At 49.3% G+C, this 20,716-nt stretch overlaps 1 protein-coding gene across 1 annotated transcript in view; it reads right to left on the reverse strand.

Moving 5' to 3' along the window:
• TSC1 (TSC complex subunit 1) overlaps positions 1-20,221 on the reverse strand; it is a 48,730-nt gene extending 28,509 nt beyond the window's left edge. Inside the window, exons 1-5 of the mRNA XM_049773987.1 lie at positions 20,168-20,221; positions 8,017-8,079; positions 5,197-5,378; positions 3,896-3,999; positions 1,584-1,736 (exon numbers count right to left, since the gene is read on the reverse strand). Coding sequence (XP_049629944.1) covers positions 1,584-1,736; positions 3,896-3,999; positions 5,197-5,302 — 363 coding nt within the window. The 5' untranslated portion in view covers positions 5,303-5,378; positions 8,017-8,079; positions 20,168-20,221. The remainder of the gene's footprint in view (positions 1-1,583; positions 1,737-3,895; positions 4,000-5,196; positions 5,379-8,016; positions 8,080-20,167) is intronic.
• Between the last annotated feature and the right edge of the window lie 495 nt (positions 20,222-20,716).

The following is a 20,716-nucleotide window of genomic DNA, read 5'->3' on the forward strand; positions in this document are numbered from 1 at the left end:
GTGGCATGAGAGCACAAGAGGTTGAGTATATGCTTTGCCTGGAGGAGACTCTGGTTCAATCCTCAGTGACTTGGGCTTCCAGATCTCTCCCAGAAAGGGAGTGACGCTGAAGCGCCAACCAGGAATAGCCCGTGAGCAACATCAGATGTGGCCCCCAAAAAGAGAAAAAAATCCATAACCAGGAGCTAATGCAGTGACCTGCCTTTCTAGTAAATGGAGATCAGAATGAAAATTGGTAGATCTCTGACCGAGGAGAGTTTAAACAAGTCACATAACTTGAGGCTAATTGAAGATACTCAATACCCAATAGATAATGAGTCACTTGGACTAGCTACGGTGACTCGCCTGACCCAGAACTGAACCATGAATGCCTCTAAAATTTCAGAAGCAAACTATTAATCAGAAGCTGACCACACCAGCAGAGACTCTTACTCCTCCTGAAAAAGCTATCAAGTTTTAAAAATAGTCAAGACAGAGGCTGCAGAGAGAGTACAGCAAGTACGATGCTTGCCTTGTATGCAGCCGACTTTGGTTCAATCTGCTATATCCCATATGCCCCCTAACCTCCCCCATTTTCCAAGCACAACCAGGAGGGGTAGTTCCCGAGTGCAGAGCCAGAAGTAAGCCCTGCGCATCACTGGGTGTGACTCCAAAACAAAAATAAACCAAAAAATTCAGCATGTAGCTTTATGTTAAGCCTGAGTCTAGCATATATCTACTAAGCAAATAGAGCAATGGTTGAATAATTGAGATTACAGAGTAACTTCCAATTAAAAGCACTAACCTTGATCCTGCTGATCCTAACATTCAAACTGAGGCTTGGGCAATAGCCCACAAGTCATTTCCCAGTTTACCCTTTGGAAAAGGGTGTTTTGCAATCAAACTAAACAGCATGCACTCCAACAATGAATGTTAAGCTAATTAACCCCTTTGCCTAAAAAGATGGAAAAAAAAAAAAAAAGGCACAATTGTTTGGAGTCACTGCTCAGTCTCCCCATGAAAGAGAGGAGAGAGGAGAGGGGAGGGGGGGGGAGAGAGAGAGAGAGAGAGAGAGAGAGAGAGAGAGAGAGAGAGAGAGAGAGAGAGAGAGAGAGAGAGAGAGAGGAGTTATTCTCTCAAGGCTTTTGGTTCTCAGAAAGAAACATGTGGAAGCTTCTTCGCAGGACTGAAACATGATTCTGGATTTCTAGTAATAAAATCTCCTGCCTCAAAGTGATTAAAAGAGCCTTTCAGCCTTTTTTCTTCTTGGTTAGTTAAAAGAGTGTTTGGAACCGAAGCTCCTCAAGTGAAGCATAGCAGCAGAAGGCCAGACAATGAAGTGATGGGAGAGGGTGCGAGGGTGGGCTCAAATGTAGACCCCATGAGGCCAAAAGGTAGGGGTAATGGCCAGGCTCAAAGCCATGGCATTTGGCTGTGAGCACCAGGTTCTGAGACATCAAAGGGGCCCAGTCCCAAAAACATTCACTCAACACCAGAAAACACACCGGCTCCAGGCGCCTTCATACTGGCCATGTTCAAAACTGAGCTGGACCACAGAGGGCCTGTGGGGCACACTTCCCCACACCCTGCACACCAGGCCATACCTTGAGACATTTGAGCAGAGAAGGCAGGAGAGGCGCTTGGGAAAGCTTGTGCTTCCAGGGCGGCTGCAGCCTCGCGACATGGCCCAGCAGCACCAGGGTGGACAGGCGTGAGGTCGCTTTTCCCACATACTCATTCATCTTGTCCAGGAGGTGCTGGGAGGGGGGGGGGGTAGAAACAAGGTCAACTGAGCTCATGAGCACTGTAACAGGGCCGGGTGAGCACTGACTCAAGAAGGGGACACAGGCAAAGGTAGCACATGTGGGGCTCAGTCCTGCTGGAAAGCAAGGGCCAGGTGGGCCAAGAGAACTAACTCCTGGGGTGGAGAGATAACACAGCGATAGGGGGCATGTGGCCGACCCGGGAAGGACCCGGTTCGATTCCCAGTATCCCATATGCACCCTGTCTACCAGGGGTGATTTCTGAGTACAGATCCAGGATTGACTTCTGAGCACCACTGGATGTATCCCAACAACCAACCAATCAATAAAGTTTTTTTTTTTTTGTTTTTTTTTTATAAAAGGGGGCCAGAGCGATAGCACGACGACAGGGTGTTTGCCTTGCATGCAGCTGACCCAGGGCAGACCTGGATCGATCCCCAGCATCCCATATAGTCCCCCAAGCCAGGAGCAATTTCTGAGTGCATAGCCAGGAATAACCCCTGAGCATCAATGGGTGTGGCCCAAAAACCAAAAGAAAAAAAAAGAGAGAGAACTAACTCCTGAAGCTTCTGAAAACAGGGGAGCAGTACAACAATGCTGCCCTTCCTAAGAACGGGCTTCAGGGCCTAAAAAGCATCCACTGAACATGGGTCTGCACAGAACAGGACCTGGTGTCTCTGCACTCTCTTCAAAGCACACTCAAAAGGAGCCAGAGCAATAGCACAGTGAGGAGGGCATTTGCCTTGATCATAGTCAAACTGAATTTGATCCCTGTCATCAAATATGGTTCTCTGACCCTGCCAGGAGTAATTCTTGAGTGCAGAGCCAGGGTTAATCCCTGAGTAAAAACAGAGACTATTAAACAAAACAAAAAGGAAAAAAAAAAAAAAAAAAACAAGCACACTCAAGTCACTTTTTTTTTATTTTATTTTTGCTTTATTGCTGGTGGTGCTTCAGGTGACCGACCAAATGGGATGATGGGAATTGAACCTGCAAGGCCAGTGCCCTCCCGGCTGGGACCATCTCTCTGGCCCCACAGGCCACTCCTTCGAGCAACTACTAGCTCTGCTGACCCTGAACACTACAGAAGCTGTGAGCGGCCTGTGCTGGAAGCAGCTGCTTGATTCTGCACTGGTCCAACCTCAGAGCTTGGTGCCAATAATTAACCAGGCAGCATAAGTTAACATTCAGCCCACAATGGAGGGGCAAAGAAAAAGAACTTGAACCAGGGCAATAGCACAGCAGGGAGGACATTTGCCTTACATGTGGCTGACCTGAGTTTGATCCCAGGCATCCTATATGTTCCTCAAGCATTGCCAGGAGTGATTCCTGAGTGCAGAGCCAGAAGTAAGTCCTGAGCATTGCTGGGTGTGGCCCAAAATAGGGGGGAAAATGGGGGAAGGGAAAAGAAAGGGAGAGGAGAGGAGAGGGGCTATACTAAGAGACTCATGAAAGCTATGAACACCATTAGAGGCACCAGCTGGTGAGATCTGAACTTCCTCCCCCATGTCTGAAGGCTTAGGCTGCTATTTACCCAGCCCCAAACCAAAGCCACAGTCAAGTAGAAAGGGGCCCTCTGAGGGTCAGGCACTGGGTGCCAAGAGTCATGGTCAGGTCCCTCAGCTGCCTGCAGTGCCGTGCAACTGACAGCCTGGAATGCCCAGCCAGGGCATGGGTTTACAGAGGCCTATTTCTAGACCACACACACTGTCCCCATGCAACACGATACCGGGATTAGGGGATGCCTATCAACAGGAAGGCCTTACAAGGTCTGCTGGATCTTACCAACATCCAGAAAACACAGGCCCTACAAACCGGCACTCTCTTAGGAATCTGTCACCTGTAGCACAGTGAATTAAATGTGGGGTTGTGCAGCTGAAGATGGGGGGAGAGTCACTTTAAAACATTGTTTTGCTTGTTTTGGGGCTACACCAGAAGTATTCAGGGCTTACTCAAGCATGGTCTTGCGTTCAAGAATTAATTGGGGCAGTGCTTGGGAGACTCTCTGGGATGCCTATGGGATCGTACTCAAGTACTCAAGTCAGCCATGTGCCCGGCAAATGCCCTTCCTGCTGTGTTATGACTCCGGCCTCATTTTAAATCCATTTTTTACAATTCATTACTAGCTGATGCCTGGCCATCCCAGTTGTTACCTTATCATGTGGCTCCTGCAAGGTCGTCAGGATGTCCAGGACTGACTGAGAGTTGCTTTCCAGGTAATAATCCACCAAGGCGTTGACAAGCATGGGACCCCTGTCTAGATAAAGCGCAGGGCAGCCTGTTAGAGCAGGTTCTAGGGACAGGCCATGCCCAATACCAGCAGCAGCTGCCACCAAACTTTCTTTGCTTGTAGATGTGCTGCTGCTCTGGAGGCTCACCTCCCGCTGCCAGTCATTCCGGCTCTACTACAGGGCACATTCAAAGTCTCTGCCAAGAGAGCATGTGACCTGGGGGCGCAGACCTGGGGCCACATCCGGGGGTTGCTCAGAGGCAACTCCTGGCTCAGAGCTCAGAACTGCTCCCTCAGTAGTAAAAAGGTCAGACAGTGCCAAGCAATTGTTTGCTTTATGCCAAGCAATTGCTCTGCCCATTGAGCACCTCTCCCTTTTACTCTTCTTTTTTGTGTTTTGTTTTGAAATACACAAACTAATCCATGGGCTGGAGCAATAGATCAGCAGGAAAAGCACTTGCCTTGCATGCTGCTGACCTGGGTTTGATTCCCAGCTTCCTGTTTAGTCTATTGAGCACCTCCAGAAATGATTCCTGAGTACAGAGCCAGGAGTAAACCCTGAGCATCAATGGGTGTGGATACAAAACAAAACAAAACTTCAGGTCCGTGGCAAATAATACATGGTACTGGGCTAGAGAGACAGTACAGGGGATAAAGCGCATGCCTTGCTTTGTGGCTGTTGGATCCCTAGCACTACACACAGCCCACAGAACACCATCAGGAGTAACCCTGAACATAGAGCCTGGAGTAAGCACTGAGCCTGCTGGGAGTGGCTTGAACTTCCATCCTCCCTGGGCCCCTGAAAACAGACAGACACTCTGAAACTGGTCCAGTTAAGGATGATTCTTTTTTTTTTTTTTTTTTTTTTTTTTTTTTGTGGTTTTTGGGTCACACCCGGCAGTGCTCAGGGGTTACTCCTGGCTCCATGCTCAGAAATTGCTCCTGGCGGGCACGGGGAAACCATATGGGACACTGGGATTCGAACTGATGACCTTTTGCATGAAAGGCAAACGCCTTACCTCCATGCTATCTCTCCAGCTAAGGATGATTCTTAACTTCTCTTTGTGTCTACAGGACTATTTCCACCACTAAAAGTTTATAGCATGGAGCAAACCCATTAATGACCAGTCGTGCTTGGTTTGCCCAGACTCTGGGGCCCTCGTCCTGTCTAGGCCCATCCCCTCAGTCTAGTGGAGATGCTGAGAAGGGACCACGTCTGCTCACCGGAACTGAGGTTCTCTTTGAACATGGCTGTTACGTCCTCCCGCATACTTAGCACTGAGGAGTCTAGCATGGCCAGGAGCTCCCCGATATTTGCCTGCTGGGCCATTATCTCATGTGCCGGGTGTTGGGTGCAGGGCGGGCATCACAGGCTCTGCAGGTTCTGTGGCGGTGGCATCACCAGCCTGAGGAGAGACAATAAGATGACAATGTGGCCTATTTCCCCCAACAATAATCTACCTGCTAGGCAAACCAGCTTTTTAAAAGTCCGATAGGAACTTTGCAGGGACAGAGAGGTAGCATAGCAGAGAGGGCATTTGGATGACACATAGCTAACCCCTGGGTTGGATCCTCAGAACCCCACAGGGAGTAATCACTGCCAGGAGTGATCCCTACACACAGTGGAATATGACCCAAAAAACACAAACAATAGACTTTTGCTGATAGAAGCAGGTGGAAGAACTCAGGGAATGGGGGTATCACTGAATATAATACAGCAGGGAAGGTACCTGTCATGAACACAAGACCTAGTTTTGATCAGCCCTGTGTCCAGTCCCCTGGCACTACCAGGGGTGATCCCTGAGCCCCAGTGTGGTCTAAACAAACAAAAAGAGCACACAGGGATATGAATGATTTTCTCTTGGACAACTGTATAGGAGTGGAATCTATGAACTAGTGCAATGAGTGATCCTGGTCTCTCAAAAACAGGACTGAAGGGAGTTTTATTCCTGCCTCTGTGTCTGGCCTGGAGTTCAGCTGTTTGTTTCAAATCCCTCATGTGAAAAAAGATGACAAATGGAGAGACAGTAATACAGGGAGGGTGCTTGCTTTGCAGGCAGTTGACCAGGTCTGATTCCCAGACTCTGTATGGTTCTCTGAGCACCGTTAAGAGTGATCCCCGGGGCCGGAGAGATAGCATGGAGGTAAGGCGTTTGCCTTTCATGCAGAAGGTCATCGGTTCAAATCCCGGCGTCCCATATGGTCCCCCGTGCCTGCCAGGAGCAATTTCTGAGCATGGAGCCAGGAGTAACCCCTGAGCACTGCCGGGTGTGACCCAAAAACCAAAAAAAAAAAAAAAAGAGTGATCCCCGAGTGCAGAAGCAGGAGTAACCTGAGCACTGTGGGTGTGGCCCAAAACCAAAAAAAAAAAAAAGACAAAAAGCACAAGTTTCTTCTTGATCATTCCATCAATGTCAATTTAACCCTAGTCTGAATGAAGGACTATGGGCATAGCCTCGTCCTAAACACAAGTCACACGGGGGCTACTGATGGCCTGAAAGGGGCACAATAGGCCATCAGGCTCTCAGCCTTGTTTCTTGGAGGCAATGGACCAGGTGCCTGACCTTAAGACACAGAAAAAGGAGAAAAAATAAAGTTCAGGATGTAGAGATAGTCAAGACTTGCATGCAGCTGACGCAGATTAAGGACTCAGAATCACGCTTATTCCAAAGCATTCAGAAGGGCTGGAGTGATAGTGCACGTGGCCAACCCGGGATTGATTTCCAGCATCCCATATGGTGCTCTGAGTTCATCAGGAGTGATTCCTGAGTGCAGAGCCAGGAGTAAGCCTAGATCACCACTGGGTGGCCCCGAAAAAAAAAAAAACACAAAAATGATTGGGGTTGGAGTGATATAGTACAGTGGGTAGGGTGCTTGATTTGCAGGTAGCCAAATTGGGTTCAATCCCTGATATCTCATATGGTCCCCCAGCACTGGCAGGAGTGATCCCTGAGCATTGAACCAAGAGAAAGTCCTGAGTACCACTGGATGTGATTGAAAAACAAAAACAAGAGGCTAGAGCCTTGCCTTGTAAGCAGCCAATCCGGGATGGATGGTGGTTTGAATCCCGACATCCCATTTGGTCCCCCAAGGTCTGCCAGGAGCAATTTCTGAGCAGATAGCCAGGAGTAAACTCTGAGCACCACTGGATGTGACCCAAAAACCAAAAAAAGAAAGAGAGAGAAGAGAGACAAGAGAAGAGAAGAGAAGAGAAGAGAAGAGAAGAGAAGAGAAGAGAAGAGAAGAGAAGAGAAGAGAAGAGAAGAGAAGAGAAGAGAAGAGAAAAGGCTCATCAAAAGAGTTGGTACAAGCTGGCAACAATTTTCAGGAGCCGAAAACAAGGGTCTTCAAGGCTTGCTCATCAGGCACAGTTACTTCTAGCAGATCATCCACTGAAATACCTGCGTTATATCTGGCTCTGTCCATCAAGGTTACTGATAAAACACCACATGCTGGTTTTCAGATAAGAGCCTCCCAGTCACAAATGCGTAACACAGTGACCACAGGAGCAATCCAGCAGACAATTCCTTTCCAAGTGCAAAAGTTCCAGCATTGAGGCTGACCAGGTTAAATTCCTAGCGCCACATCTGCATCCTGAGCTCTACCAGGAGTGATCCCTGAGCTCAGAGACAGAAGTAGGCCCTGAGCACAACCGGTTGTAGCCCCAAAACAGAAAAACAAACAAATCCAAAAACCCCAACTTTGCTACATGGCTGAACGTTCTGCATCACTCACCTTCTACCTGGCTATTGGACCCTGGAAACTTACAGAGTATCTCAGAACCCATTTTCTTGCCTGTACACGAGAGGCACAGCCAGAGTGTACATGAGCAAGATACCCGGTGCTGCATGTGTCTGAACATGCAGAGAATAAACCACGGGAGATGGGCAATTCTCTTCATGTGAGGATCTCAAACCCTCCATGTGAAATCATGCACACATAGAGCCCCCCCCCCCCCCCCCCGTGTGCTCACGAAGCACCCAAAAGGCAAATGAGCCTCCCACCCCCACCCTGTGGCCACACCATTAGGCCTGCAACTCTTACCTGTTCCAAGGAAAACGAGGACGTTGTTTTCCAGTGCTGTAAACCTGGAGTCTTTCATGGTCCCTGAAGGGGAAACACATACACCATGTGACCAACTGGTGGGGAGGGGGAGACTTAGGTGGCATCAGCATTGGGGTTGCTGGGGCCAACCTTCTCCCTCCACACCCCCGCCCAGAGCTCGAAGGTTCCCCATCACTGTTGTATCTTTCTCAGCTGGGAGCTGGGGACAGAGTGTCAGCGCCTCTCAATTATCAGAGTTTCAGACTCAGCCCACTTGCTGGCTGAACTTCTGTTGGTCTTGGGAGTCTGTCAGGTGAGCAGACGCCGGCCTAAGTCCAGTGGAGCAAGGGAAAGGAAAGATGTAGTTTGGAGTCCAAGTGGCCCCCAGACTCTGCTCCTCTATCTCTCAGGTAGGCTTGAGACGCCCACTCCCAGGCCCGTCACACCTCACTCTTCACACCCCTGCCAATCTCTCTACACATCCAAAATGGGATACCAGGGATCAAACCCAAGTCGGCTGCAATCAAGTGTCCTCCCCACTATATTTTCTTTCCAGTCCCACAAGCCCACTTTTAAATAAAAATACAGGACAGCTTGGCCGGAGAAGGGAAGGATTCTATGTTCAGAGCTCAGAGCTGAACCAAAGAGGACCACCCACCTGAACTCACTTCTGTCTGGGGTGCTATCTCCAGCGCTGACTCTGTATCCTGGGCAGACTCCACCCTACAGTTTGGCTGGAGGTGGGAGGAATGCAATTCTGTAGTCCCGCTCCCATCCTAGACACCTACCTCTGCCTGCCCTTGGCCTCTGCATTAGTTGGGGGCTAAGATGGAGAGGGTGCCTCAAACAACTTTTTTTTTTTTTTATGGTTTTTGGTCATATCCAGCAGCGCTCAGAGGTTACTCCTGGCTTTATGCTCAGAAATCGCTCCTGGCCGGCTCAGGGGACCATATGGAATGCCGGGATTCGAACCACCATCCTTCTGCGCCTTAGCACTGTGCTATTTCTCAGGCCTGCCTCAAACATCTTTAAAAAATGTTTCTAGGGGCTGGAGCGATATAGGGCATTTGCCTTGCACATGGCCAATCCAGGATGAACCTTGGTTTGATCCCTGGTGTCCCATATGGTCCCCGTGCCTGCCAGGAGCGATTTCTGAGTGCATAGCCAGGAGTAACCCCTGAGCATCACTGGGTGTGACTCCCCCCCCCCCCCGCCGAAAAAAAGAGTTTCTAAAGATGGAGTGATAGCACAGCGAGTAAGGTGTTCGCTTTGCACGCTGCTGACCCAAGTTCTATCCCAGGCATCCCAGAGTCCCCTGAGCCCTGCCAGGAGTGACTCCTAAGTGCAGTCAAGAGTAAACCCTGAGCACCACCAGGTGTGGCCCCAAAACAAAAACAAACCAAAGAGAAACACTGAGAAAGGATTTGGATTGAGGAATTGAATCTTGAAAAACCAAGGATGTGTGGCCTTCTCCTTTGGGCACGGATGTCACACAGCAAGGTATCTAAGAGTCCAATTGCCCAAGAAACTGTGTCCACAGTTGCCGATGGTCTGATGGATAAAAACACCACCCAGGGGCCAGAGTGATAGCACAGAGAGAGGGCCTTGCATGTGGTCAACCGGGGTCCAACCCCTGGGCTCCCATATAGTCCCTCAGTAGTTATTCCTAAGCATTGAAGCAGGAGTAACCAACCCCTGGGCATCGATGGGTGTAACCAAATAATAATAAAATAAAAACAACCCACCTAGGCTGGAGAGATAGCATGGAGGTAAGGCGTTTGCCTTGCATGCAGAAGGATGGCAGTTCGAGGCCCGGCATCCCATGTGGTACCCCAAGCCTACTAGGAGTGATTTCTGAGAGTAGAGGCAGGAGTAACCCCTGAGTGCTGCTGGGTGTGACCCAAACCCCCCCCAAAAAAAAATTTAAAAAATAATAATAAAAACAACCCACCACCTAGTCATGATTTTTTTTTTTTTTGGTTTTGGGCCACAACCGACAGCGCTCAGGTGTTACTCCTAGCTCAGAAATTGCTCCTGGCAGGCACTGCGGACCATAGGAGATGCTGGGATTCGAACCACCATTGGTCCTGGGTCAGCGCCTGCAAGGCAAACGCCCTACTGCTATGCTATCTCTCTGGCCCCACCACCTAGTGAAAGAAGGCAATTCTAATTCTTCCTAGTCTTTAATCCAGGCTCTGCATAGGATCCTGTCCCCTTTACTTGTGGCTCGATCCATAAAACCCAAAGCCAAGACTAGGACAGTTCCGGGATAGGCGGGCTATTTCTTTATAGAGCCCAAGACATAAAGCGCCAAAAGCCAGCACTTCCCAGCTTATCACCTGACGGCACGCCTGTGTCAGCAACCCCCTGGCATGCTGGCTCACTCTCAAGTGACCGCGGGCAGGGAAGATTCTAGCAAGCACCCTATGTTGGCCTTTGGTCAGAAGCCACATGCAAAGAGGGAAATTCTGCTCCTAGGTCCAGTTCTCCTTGGCCAGATGCAATGGAGGCGGGAGGAAGAGGTTGGAATGGCCCTAGGGACTGTGCGGCCAACAGCTGATGGCAACAGTTGCCAGACAGTGGGTCAGGCATGGTGTCAGTGGTCACAGTGGCAGGGCCCTCCCAAGGTCAGACCACACTCCAACTGCCATCCCGAGTTCTGCCCCAGGGCCCAAACACACAGTTGGGTGAAGTTGACAACCCTGTCTGGAATAGCAGGGCTGGGCTTGGGGAAGGTAGAGTATTCCCCCAAATAAAGTGTCTCTGTTTCTAGTGCTGTCTTAGCATCAACAAACTTATTTACCAAGAGGAAAACAGGCCGAAGCTGGGTTGTAGCTCAGAGGTGAAGCTTTGCATGTGGAAGCCCCTGAATCGGCCCCCCAAAAAAAAGAAATAGGGGGCTAAAGAATCTCGAGAGAACATCAAGCATCAAGAGATACGACCTAAGTGTCTCAAATAGTTCCAACAGTCAGGGCTCAGGGTATAAACACTGGTGCCTGTGGCTGACTGTGAAAGCTACATCCATGGCATATCCACCCACCCTTCCAGCATCCCTGGGCAGAGCCCCCCAAAATAGATCAGGCATTAACCTCGAAGTACTACAGGTATGGCCCTTAAGAATTAACCCAGCAGCCTGTAAGGACTCTTTGGGTTTCCAACTCACTGAAGTGAAATTACAAACATGTCTGTGGCAACCAAGGGCCAGAGTTTAATCAGAAGTAACAGTAAATCCCAAATCCAGCCCCCTTTCCTCCGCAACAGCAGCACCATTCAGGAGCTAAGAAAGATCTGGATTCTCCATGAAGGCAATCTGAAACCACAGGATAGGGTCTTTAGGGTGTTTCTGGCACCCACAAAGTGTGAGAAGTCCAGGCAGAGGAAGAAGAAATCGGGTGAAGGAAACAATCTTAACTCCAGCTCTACCCTGGAGTGTAGAGCCAAGAATCAGCCCTGAGTGCTGCTGGTTGTGACCCCCTGAAAAAAAATAACAATAAAGAAACACCAAAACAAAACACCTAAATATATACCTGGGGATATATATGATCAGTGGGATGAAACAGATAAAATGCACAAAGCGTGCACCTTGGAGAAAGGCCCCATGGAATTTTGCCAAAGGCCAAAGGTCCCAGCTCTGGAGCAGATGCCAAAGCTGACAGATGCCAAGGGGAGTGCATTTAGCAAGTTATACACCTCAGTTCCAGAGTCATTTTTCGGTGCTTCTGGTTTTTGTGTTCCCAGTGTAGTACCTAACTGTTGAATGCCCAGGAAGGGCAAGGATCTTCCAATATAAAAAGCTTAACAAAACCAGATCCAAACACAACACATGCCCACTTAAAAGACCTGGGCCTTTCTGATCTATTGGCTAAAGGAGTTAAACGGGAGTTAAATAGTTTGTCTAAGCCAGGGGTCTTCAAACTTTTTAAACAGGGGGCCAGTTCATTGTCCTTCAGACTGTTGGAGGGCCAGATTATAGTAAAAACAAAAATTATGAACAAATTTCTATGCACACTGCATATATCTTATTTAGTGAAGAAACAAATAAATACAATGTGTGGCCTGTGGGCCGTAGTTTGAAGACCCCTGGTCTAAGCTCATGAAGTTCTTGAGCCAAATTGTCCCAGCTACATGGATTTTCTGGTGATGAGGGACATTAAGAAGATTAGTATGGGGCCGGGAAGGTGGCGCTAGAGGTAAGGTGTCTGCCTTACAAGCGCTAGCCAAGGAACGGACCGCGGTTCGATCCCCCGGCGTCCCATATGGTCCCCCCAAGCCAGGGGCGATTTCTGAGCACATAGCCAGGAGTAACCCCTGAGCGTCAAACGGGTGTGGCCCAAAAACCAAAAAAAAAAAAAAAAAAAAGAAGATTAGTATGCAATTTTCAGATATTTAGGGGAGACTGAGACATCCCAGAGTTAAGAGTTACTGACACAGGGGCCGGAAAGATAGCACAGCGGTGTCTGCCTTGCAAGCAACCGATCCAGGACCTAAGATGGTTGGTTCAAATCCCAGCGTCCCATTGGTCCCCCGTGCCTGCCAGGAGCTATTTCTGAGCAGATAGCCAGGAGTAACCCCTGAGCACCACCGGGTGTGGCCCAAAAACCAAAAAACAAACAAAAGAAAGTTACCCATGCAGCTACAGGGAGGGAGGGAGGGAGGGAGGGAGGGAGGGAGGGAGGGAGGGAGGGAGGAAGGAAGGAAGGAAGGAAGGAAGGAAGGAAGGAAGGAAGGAAGGAAGGAAGGAAGGAAGGAAGGAAGGAAGGAAGGAAGGAAGGAAGGAAGGAGGAAGGAGGGAAGGAAGGAAGGAAGGAAGGAGGGAAGGAGGAAAGGAGGGAAGGAAGGAAGGAAGGAAGGAAGGAAGGAAGGAAGGAAGGAAGGAAGGAAGGAAGGAAGGAAGGAAGGAAGGAAGGAAGGAAGGAAGGAAGGAAGCTCAGTCCTCTTTCCATCACCTTGCACAAAATGAATCAAAATATCAAAATGAATTAAAGGCGCGAAGGCCAGAGTGATAGCACAGCAGGGTGTTTGCCTTGCATGCAGCAGGCCCTGGGCATCCTACATGGTCCCCTAAGTCTGTCAGGAATGATTCCTGAGCTCAGAGCCAGAAATAACCCCTGAGCACTGCCAGATGTGGCCCCAAAAACAAAACAAACAACAACAACAAAGATTAAAGACCATTATATTAGAACAGAAAGCATAGGGTACATAGAGGAAAATGTAGGCAACACTCTCCATGACATGGAGACTAAAGGTATTTTCTTTTTTTTTTTTTTTTGGCTGTTAATCATTTTAATTGCATAATTATAATTATACAATTTAAACTAGTCAATATTTGTATAAAACCAGTTACAATACACAAGATTTTCAAATGCAATACATATCAAACTACATTGATAGCAAAGTTTCCAGGCCATATTGAAGCTTAATCTTAAAAATACCTTCTTCAGGGGGCCGGGCGGTGGCGCTAGAGGTAAGGTGCCTGCCTTGCCTGCGCTAGCCTAGGACGGACCACGGTTCGATCCCCCGGCGTCCCATATGGTCCCCCAAGCCAGGAGTGACTTCTGAGCGCATAGCCAGGAGTAACCCCTGAGCGTCACCGGGTGTGGCCCAAAAACCAAAAAAAAAAAAAAATACCTTCTTCAAGAAAATAAACATTCATTCTGCCATTTCTCTCACCTTTATAAAATGATTAGAAATATACATTTTGATTAAAAGATCAAGACAATGATAGATCAAATACACTTCAAAACATAATCTGTACATGAGTGCAGGTTAGATAAAAGTTGGCAAATTATTAATATAAAACTGCAATGCTATAACCAGCTGACTTATTCATCCTACTGGCTACTTAAGGAGGTAATTTCCTATACTGTAGAGATATGTTGTCCAAATTTTTTGCCACACCCAGAGATGCTCAGGGCTTACTCCTGGCTATGTGCACAGAAATTGCTCCTGGCTACGGGGGCCATATGGGATGCTGGGGATCGAACCAGGTCCAATCCGTATCAGCCATGTGCAAGACAAATGCCCTACCGCTGTGCTATTGCTCCGGTCCCATGTTGTCCAATTTTTAAAACGTTGACTAAAGGCATTTTCAAGGAGGAAACACCACTGTCCAAGCAAGTACAAGCAAAGATCAGCAACTGGGTCTAAATTAAAATAAGAAGCTTCTGTACCTCAAAGAATATGAGGATCAGGATACAAAGACTGACCACAGAATGGGAGAAATTAGTCATCCAATACCCATCTGATAAGGGGTTAATATCTTATATATATATATATATATATATATATATATGAGACACAGGTATAGCTCAACAAGAAAAAAATTTCAACTCCATCAAAAGACTGAAGGAAGAGATGAACAGAAACTTCCTCAGAAGAAATACAGATGGGCCAAAAGGCATGTGAAAAAAATGCTCCATATTATTAATCATCAGGGAAATGCAAATCCAAACAATGAGGTATCACCTGACACCACAGAGACTGGCATACATCAAAAAGAATAAGAACAATCAGTGCTGGTGCAGATGCAGGAAGAAAGGGATTCTCATTCAGTGCTGTGAGAATATTGACTGGTCTAGCCTTTTAGGAAAAAAATATGGATATTCTCCAGAAACTAGAAATTAAGCTTCCATATGATCCGGCAATACAATACCACTCCTAGGAATATACTCCTATGAACTAGAAACACAATGCAAAAAAGCACTCTGAACTCCTATGTTCATCACAGCACTATTCACTATAGCTGGATTCTGAAACAACCCAAGTACCTGACAACAGATGAGTAGATAAAGGAACTATGGTACATCTATACAATGGAACACTATATAGCTGTTAGGAGAAATAAAGTTATGAAATTTGCTTAAACGTGGACAGACATAGAGAGTATCATGCTGAGTAAAATGAGATAGAGGGAAGGGGAAGTGGAACTCATTTGTGTGATATTTAAAAAAAATGTAGCGTAAGAATAATACCCAAAGACAACTGAAATGGGAGAAGGGAGTGGAATGAGGGCAAAGAAGGGACCATATGACAATGAGAGTTGGAAATGATCACTCTGGACAAGAACTAGGTGCTGAAAGGAGGGAAAGTGATATGCATGATACACTTTCAGTAAGTCTTGCAAGCCATGGTCTGAAAGGAAAAAGGGGGAGAATGAGTAAGAGAGAGAGAGAGAGAGAGAGGGGGGGGGGGGGGAGAGGGAGAAAGAGAAAGGGAGGGAGAGAGAGGGAGAGAGAGAGGGAGAGCGAGGGAGAGAGAAAGGAAGAGAGAAAGGGAGAGAGAGGGAGAGAGAGAGGGAGAGGGAGAGGGAGAGGGAGAGAGAGGGAGAGAGAGGGAGGGAGAGGGAGGGAGAGAGAGGGAGAGAGAAGAGTCTTCCCTAGAAGCAAGCAGGGACGGAAAGGGAACAGGAGGGAAATTGGGGCCACTGGTGTTGGGAAAGGCATACTGGTGCAGGGATGGGTGTTCAATTCCCAGCATCCCATATGGTGCCCCAACCCAAATTCTGAGCGCAGAGCAGAGTAATCCGAGTGCCGCCAAGTGTGACCCAAAAACCAAAATAAAATAAAATAAAATAAAATGAGCAGTTTGATCTGTTTCTCAGTGGAAGAAGATTCAATGCCAGGGTCCTGGCTCAAAACTCCAATCTCTGGACTTTGGGCTCACACCTGGCTCCTGAAGCCTCTTCACCTCTCTGCACAGACTAGGGGGGCCCATTTTTTGGTTTTGGGGCCATATCTGGCACAGTGCTAGGGGGTGTGGGACTGAGAAACCACAAAGTTCTGGAGGACTCCTGGGGCCCCCATGAAAAGCCTGTAATCCAGTCCTTCCACCCTCCACACAGATCTTTAAGAGTCTTCTCTTTTTAAAATAAGTTTGGAAGCCACTCCAGGCCATACTCAGGGGCTACTTTCTGAGATGTCAGGGATGCCAAATCCAGTATGCTCAGGAAGAGTATAGTTCCTTAGCTAGGCTAGAGACCTTTCGGGTAACAAAGTAACTCCTCAGCAAATGTACCCTGCAGAGGCCTCCAGGCCTGGTAACAGCCTAGTGCAGTCAACCACCTAGATTTGAAAACATCTACAGTATCCCCCATCTGGGCCTGACCCACCCCAGAGAATGCTGGAACAATGGGTATCACTGGGCTAAATAAATTAGGCTATAGGCTCACTTCAAGAAGGTGGATCCCGGGCCGGGCGGTGGCGCTGGAGGTAAGGTGCCTGCCTTGCCTGCGCTAGCCTAGGACGGACCGCGGTTCGATCCCCCGGCGTCCCATATGGTCCCCCAAGAAGCCAGGAGCAACTTCTGAGCGCATAGCCAGGAGTAACCCCTGAGCGTCACAGGGTGTGGCCCAAAAAAAAAAAAAAAAAAAAAAGAAGGTGGATCCCCTGGGGGGCACTGGGTGATTCTTTTCAGCTCTGAGCAAGAGGTAAAAGGATAGAGGCCCAGCACTTCTGATGCTTTAGGCACTTGGAAGCCTTCCCAATCTCCCTGCTGGATCACATGCCACATCCTGATCACCACCCACTTCAGTCCCCTTTACTCAGGTGCCTCAAGAATCCAGTAGCTGGGCCAGAGCAACAGCACAGCAGTAGGGTGTTTGCCTCGCACGCACCTGCCCAGGACAGACCTGGGCTCGAAACCTCGGTGTCCCATATGATCCCCCGAGCCAGGAGCAATTTCTGAGCACATAGTCAGGAGTAACCCCTGAATGTCACCGGGTATGCACTCCCCCTAAAAGAATCCAGTGGCTGGGGCTGGAAAGACAGCACAGTGGGGGGTGGGTGGTAGGCATTGCATGCAGCTAATCCTGGTTCCATCCCCATATGGTCTCCGGAGCCTGTCAGGAGTAACTCCGGAGCACTGCCAGGTTTAGCCCAAATGCCACACACACACCCCAATCTAGTAACTATACTTCAGAGCTCAGGGTCCTCCCGCCCAATCTGTACCACAGCTCCATCCTTAGGCATTTTGCTCGGGAGGGGACAACTAGAATTCTGACAACCTTACCAAGTCACCTTTTATGTTGTCCTGCTTCCCAGTCTAGATCGAGAGCTTGAAAAGGGACAAGAAGAAAGTTCAGTGCTGAAGAGCTAGTTCCAAAGGTCAGGCTGGACCCAGGTTCAATTCCCAGGACCCCATATGGTCCAAGTGAGCCCTGAGTGCAGAGCCGGGAGGAAGCCCAAAGCACTACCAGATGGCCCAAAACAAAGGACCAAAAAAAAAAAAAAAAAAACCCAAAGTCCTGAGATAGGTAAAAAAAAAAAAAAAAATACATGTGTACATCTATGTTTTTTAAACAATCTACCCCATAACAAATAGATGTAAATAGATGTAAAGTCTACTTTTTCTAGCCATCATGTGTTTCAAAAGTAAATCAGGAAAAGAATCATTTCAAAGGGTGAAAGTAGACCTCTTTCAGATCAATTTAAATGGGAAAAACGTTAGTCATGCCAACTAAAATATATCAAATTATTCCCAGCTGATCCGAGAGAAGCCATGCCTGGTATATATACATATATATATATAATATATTATATTCTAAATAAACATAGCTTCAGATTTAAAAGATACTATTTTTTAATGTTTGTTCCTAAATGACAAAAAGATTACAAATAAAAGTCTCCCAGAAAGCTATATAAGGAGTTTACAAAGGGTTACCTTTTAAAATATAATGTGATTTACAGGCAAGGATAAACTGGCTAGGCTAAAGGTTGGCCATTTGTTTAGTTTTATAAAGCCATGAGCATTTGACTGTTTGGTCAGAAGGGATTAACTGAAGCCCTGGAAGGTCTTGAACTCACAGAAACTCGGACCTACATTACTCTTTTGGTGAATCGGCTGAGTTGCAAAGACTCTAAGTGACTTATGAAAAACAGGAACCCACTCACATTTTCCAACAGCTCCAAAGGGATGCTGGAACGAGCATAGCTTGTTTCTCTGCATCCAAAAACATCCAATCAATTCCAGGGAAACCTCCTTTTAGTCACTCAGGCCTAGGAACTCTCCTACCCCACAAAAAAAACAACTCTACCATAATGAGGTTTGCAAGTTGACAGATCTGGAAAATCAAGGCCACGCAAAGTGTCCCCAACTCACTCACCAACCCACACACCCACCTACCCACACACCATCAACACACCAAGGCTTAGAGCTATTTTCAGACACACTTCTGCAATGAATTATACATTAAAAGAGAAACAGCCAAACTGAAACTTTAAGCCACTGGCCTCAACCTCTGGCACAGGCCAGAATCACCTGTGACTTCTCCAAGAGCACAGACCTGGTGGGGAAGGAGGGCTCTGGGTCATGGTGTCCAGGGAGGCCATGGAGCCAGACCTTTACCTGCCCATAGCCCGGCTCAGCACCTCTGCGGACAGCTCTCTAGTTTCCAACAATGTCATTATCTGCAAACATGGCCCAGACAGGTACTTATCTGATCTTTGCACCAGCGAAACCAGGCGTGCTGGGAGCTGGGCCCACAGCCTGGCCTCTTGATGTCCAAGCCAAGCAGGAAAAGTACAATTGAGTCACAGATGGGTCTCATTCCGTTCTCACACATACGTAAAAACTACAAGAGATAGAGAGGCTGGCAATCGCCTCCATGTCCTCCCGAGGAATTTCAGAGCATTCCTGGCCCCCTTGGCCACCAGGAAACGCACCAGGAGAGAAAAGTTTACATCACATTCCCTCCCGGGCACGGGCCGCGGGAGCGTTTCAGATAAGATATTAACTTGGCGAAGAGGATATTTCCTATTTCCATCTTCTATAAATACCCCGAAGATGACCCGGTTGGTTAAGAGAGGCTCGCCTAGCCAGAGCAGCTGAGGCGGCCTCCCTCATTTGCCTGCCCCTCCCAGGCCCTTAAATCACTTCCCCAACATCTGCATCGGGCCCCAGATTCGATCGCCAATGCTCGCTTCAACCCGGCGGGGAAATGAGGGGCGCCCCAGCTGCTGCTCAGATTTCGCGGTGGCCCCCTTGCACATTTACGACCCTTGCGCGGCCAACGTGTTGGGACTATTCGGAGGAGGCCGGGCGGCTCCAGCAATGATAAAAATCCACGGATCTCCGAAGACCGTGATTCTATTTTAGGGGCTTTTTTACGACTCACTCTGCAGAAAGCGAAACACTCTCTCTTTGCTCCCTCGCTCTTCACGGGGCCCAGCGCAGCCTCCCTCGAGCGAGAGAGGGGGCCCCATTTAGTCTTTCTGCATGCAGTCAACTCGACCGGCTCGAGTGCCTGGAGACCCGCGGGGCAGCTTGCAAGCCGGGAATCCCTTGGCAGGCACCGCGTTCCCCCCTCCCCAGAATCCCGGGGGTTAGGGGGTGGGCGAATTCTCGCTGAGCATTTCATATCAGCAGGCCAAGCCGGTGCAGGGAGCCAAGGTCGGATGATTGAGGCCGGAGTCGGGCAAGTTGTCAAGAGTGACAGCGGGCCCAGCTCGAGGCCCGGGGCCCGCTCTCCGCGTGCCTGGCACCCACCCCCCAGGGGATCAGGGGGTGGGGTGTTGGAGGGGCCTCAGTGTGCCAGATCGGAGCAATGGAGGCCTCTGAAGAGGAGCCGCTGCTTTTCTTTTGTCCTGGAGCACGCGGAGCTAAGCTGGTGGGGGAAGTGGGGTGGCCCCGCTTGGAGCCCCAGATACACAAAAGAATGCTCCGAGCACCCCCCGGGCCTTCGATGAATGAATGGAAGGCCGGGAGCCCGTCGTAGGTCCTGCATGCAGCCCCAAGTACTGCCTACACCCCTCAAGGAGGTTCATTCATTCTCCCCACCCTACCCCACCCCCACGGCACCCCAAGGGGACCTGTCACCCCACCCCGCCTCGCAAGAGGCCACCAGGGGCCCCCGATCCGCTCTCACCACAACCGGCCCCAGACTAGCTGCAGCCCCAATACCACGATGAGGCCCGAGGGGTCCTCCCGGAGCCCCTCGAAGCCGCCGGCTTGGCAGCCAAAGGCCAGGGAGGGGGGACACGTTCTCCCAACGCCCCTTCCCCAAGCCCCTCCCCAGTCAGTAAGCAACCCCCCTGGCCCCAGGCCGCCCCGAGTTTCCCCCCTACACCCCAAGCTAAGGCCAGCATGCCCGGGGCTCGCTCCGGAGATGCCCCCCATTAAAAAATAAAGAGGGGGCGACACCCCCATATTCACGCACCGTCTCCTCCCCCTGAGCTGTTTACTTCACAGTCGCTCCAGCCTACTGGGCGCCGCCATCTTGGACCGGAGGTCCCGCCCCTTCGGCGTGATGAGTCCTTCTGTACGCGCCGCTTCCGCCACGAAAAATAGTTCTCCCTGTCCCCCCCACAACGCCGGGATCGGTGACCGAGAGCCCAGATAGTCCCGGCTGGAAGGGAAAAGGGCCTCTCCAGTGCCATGATGGAGGGTGAGTCGCAAGGGGAGAAGGGACTTAAGCGCGTGGGTCAGGAAAAGGGGGCGGGGATAGCGGAAGGATATTTTATCTGGAGATCTTGTGACTCTGAAGGAGGAGGAAAAAAGAAGAGCCGGCGTAGTGGGCGTGGTCACGCGGCGGTGCGAGGGGCGGGGTCTGACACGTGATCACGCGAGGGGCGTGGCCTGGCCAGAGGCGTAAACAAGGCTCTAGGCTGGGTGTGGTTGGTGGATAGAGCTGTTGCTGCTTCTTTTAGCTCCTGGTTCTCTGCTGCTGTTTGTTTGTTTGTTTGTTTGTAAGGCCAGGCTTTTTCTC

Source organism: Suncus etruscus, chromosome 5 (assembly GCF_024139225.1).
Source record: "Suncus etruscus isolate mSunEtr1 chromosome 5, mSunEtr1.pri.cur, whole genome shotgun sequence".
Classification (NCBI taxonomy): Eukaryota; Metazoa; Chordata; class Mammalia; order Eulipotyphla; family Soricidae; genus Suncus; species Suncus etruscus.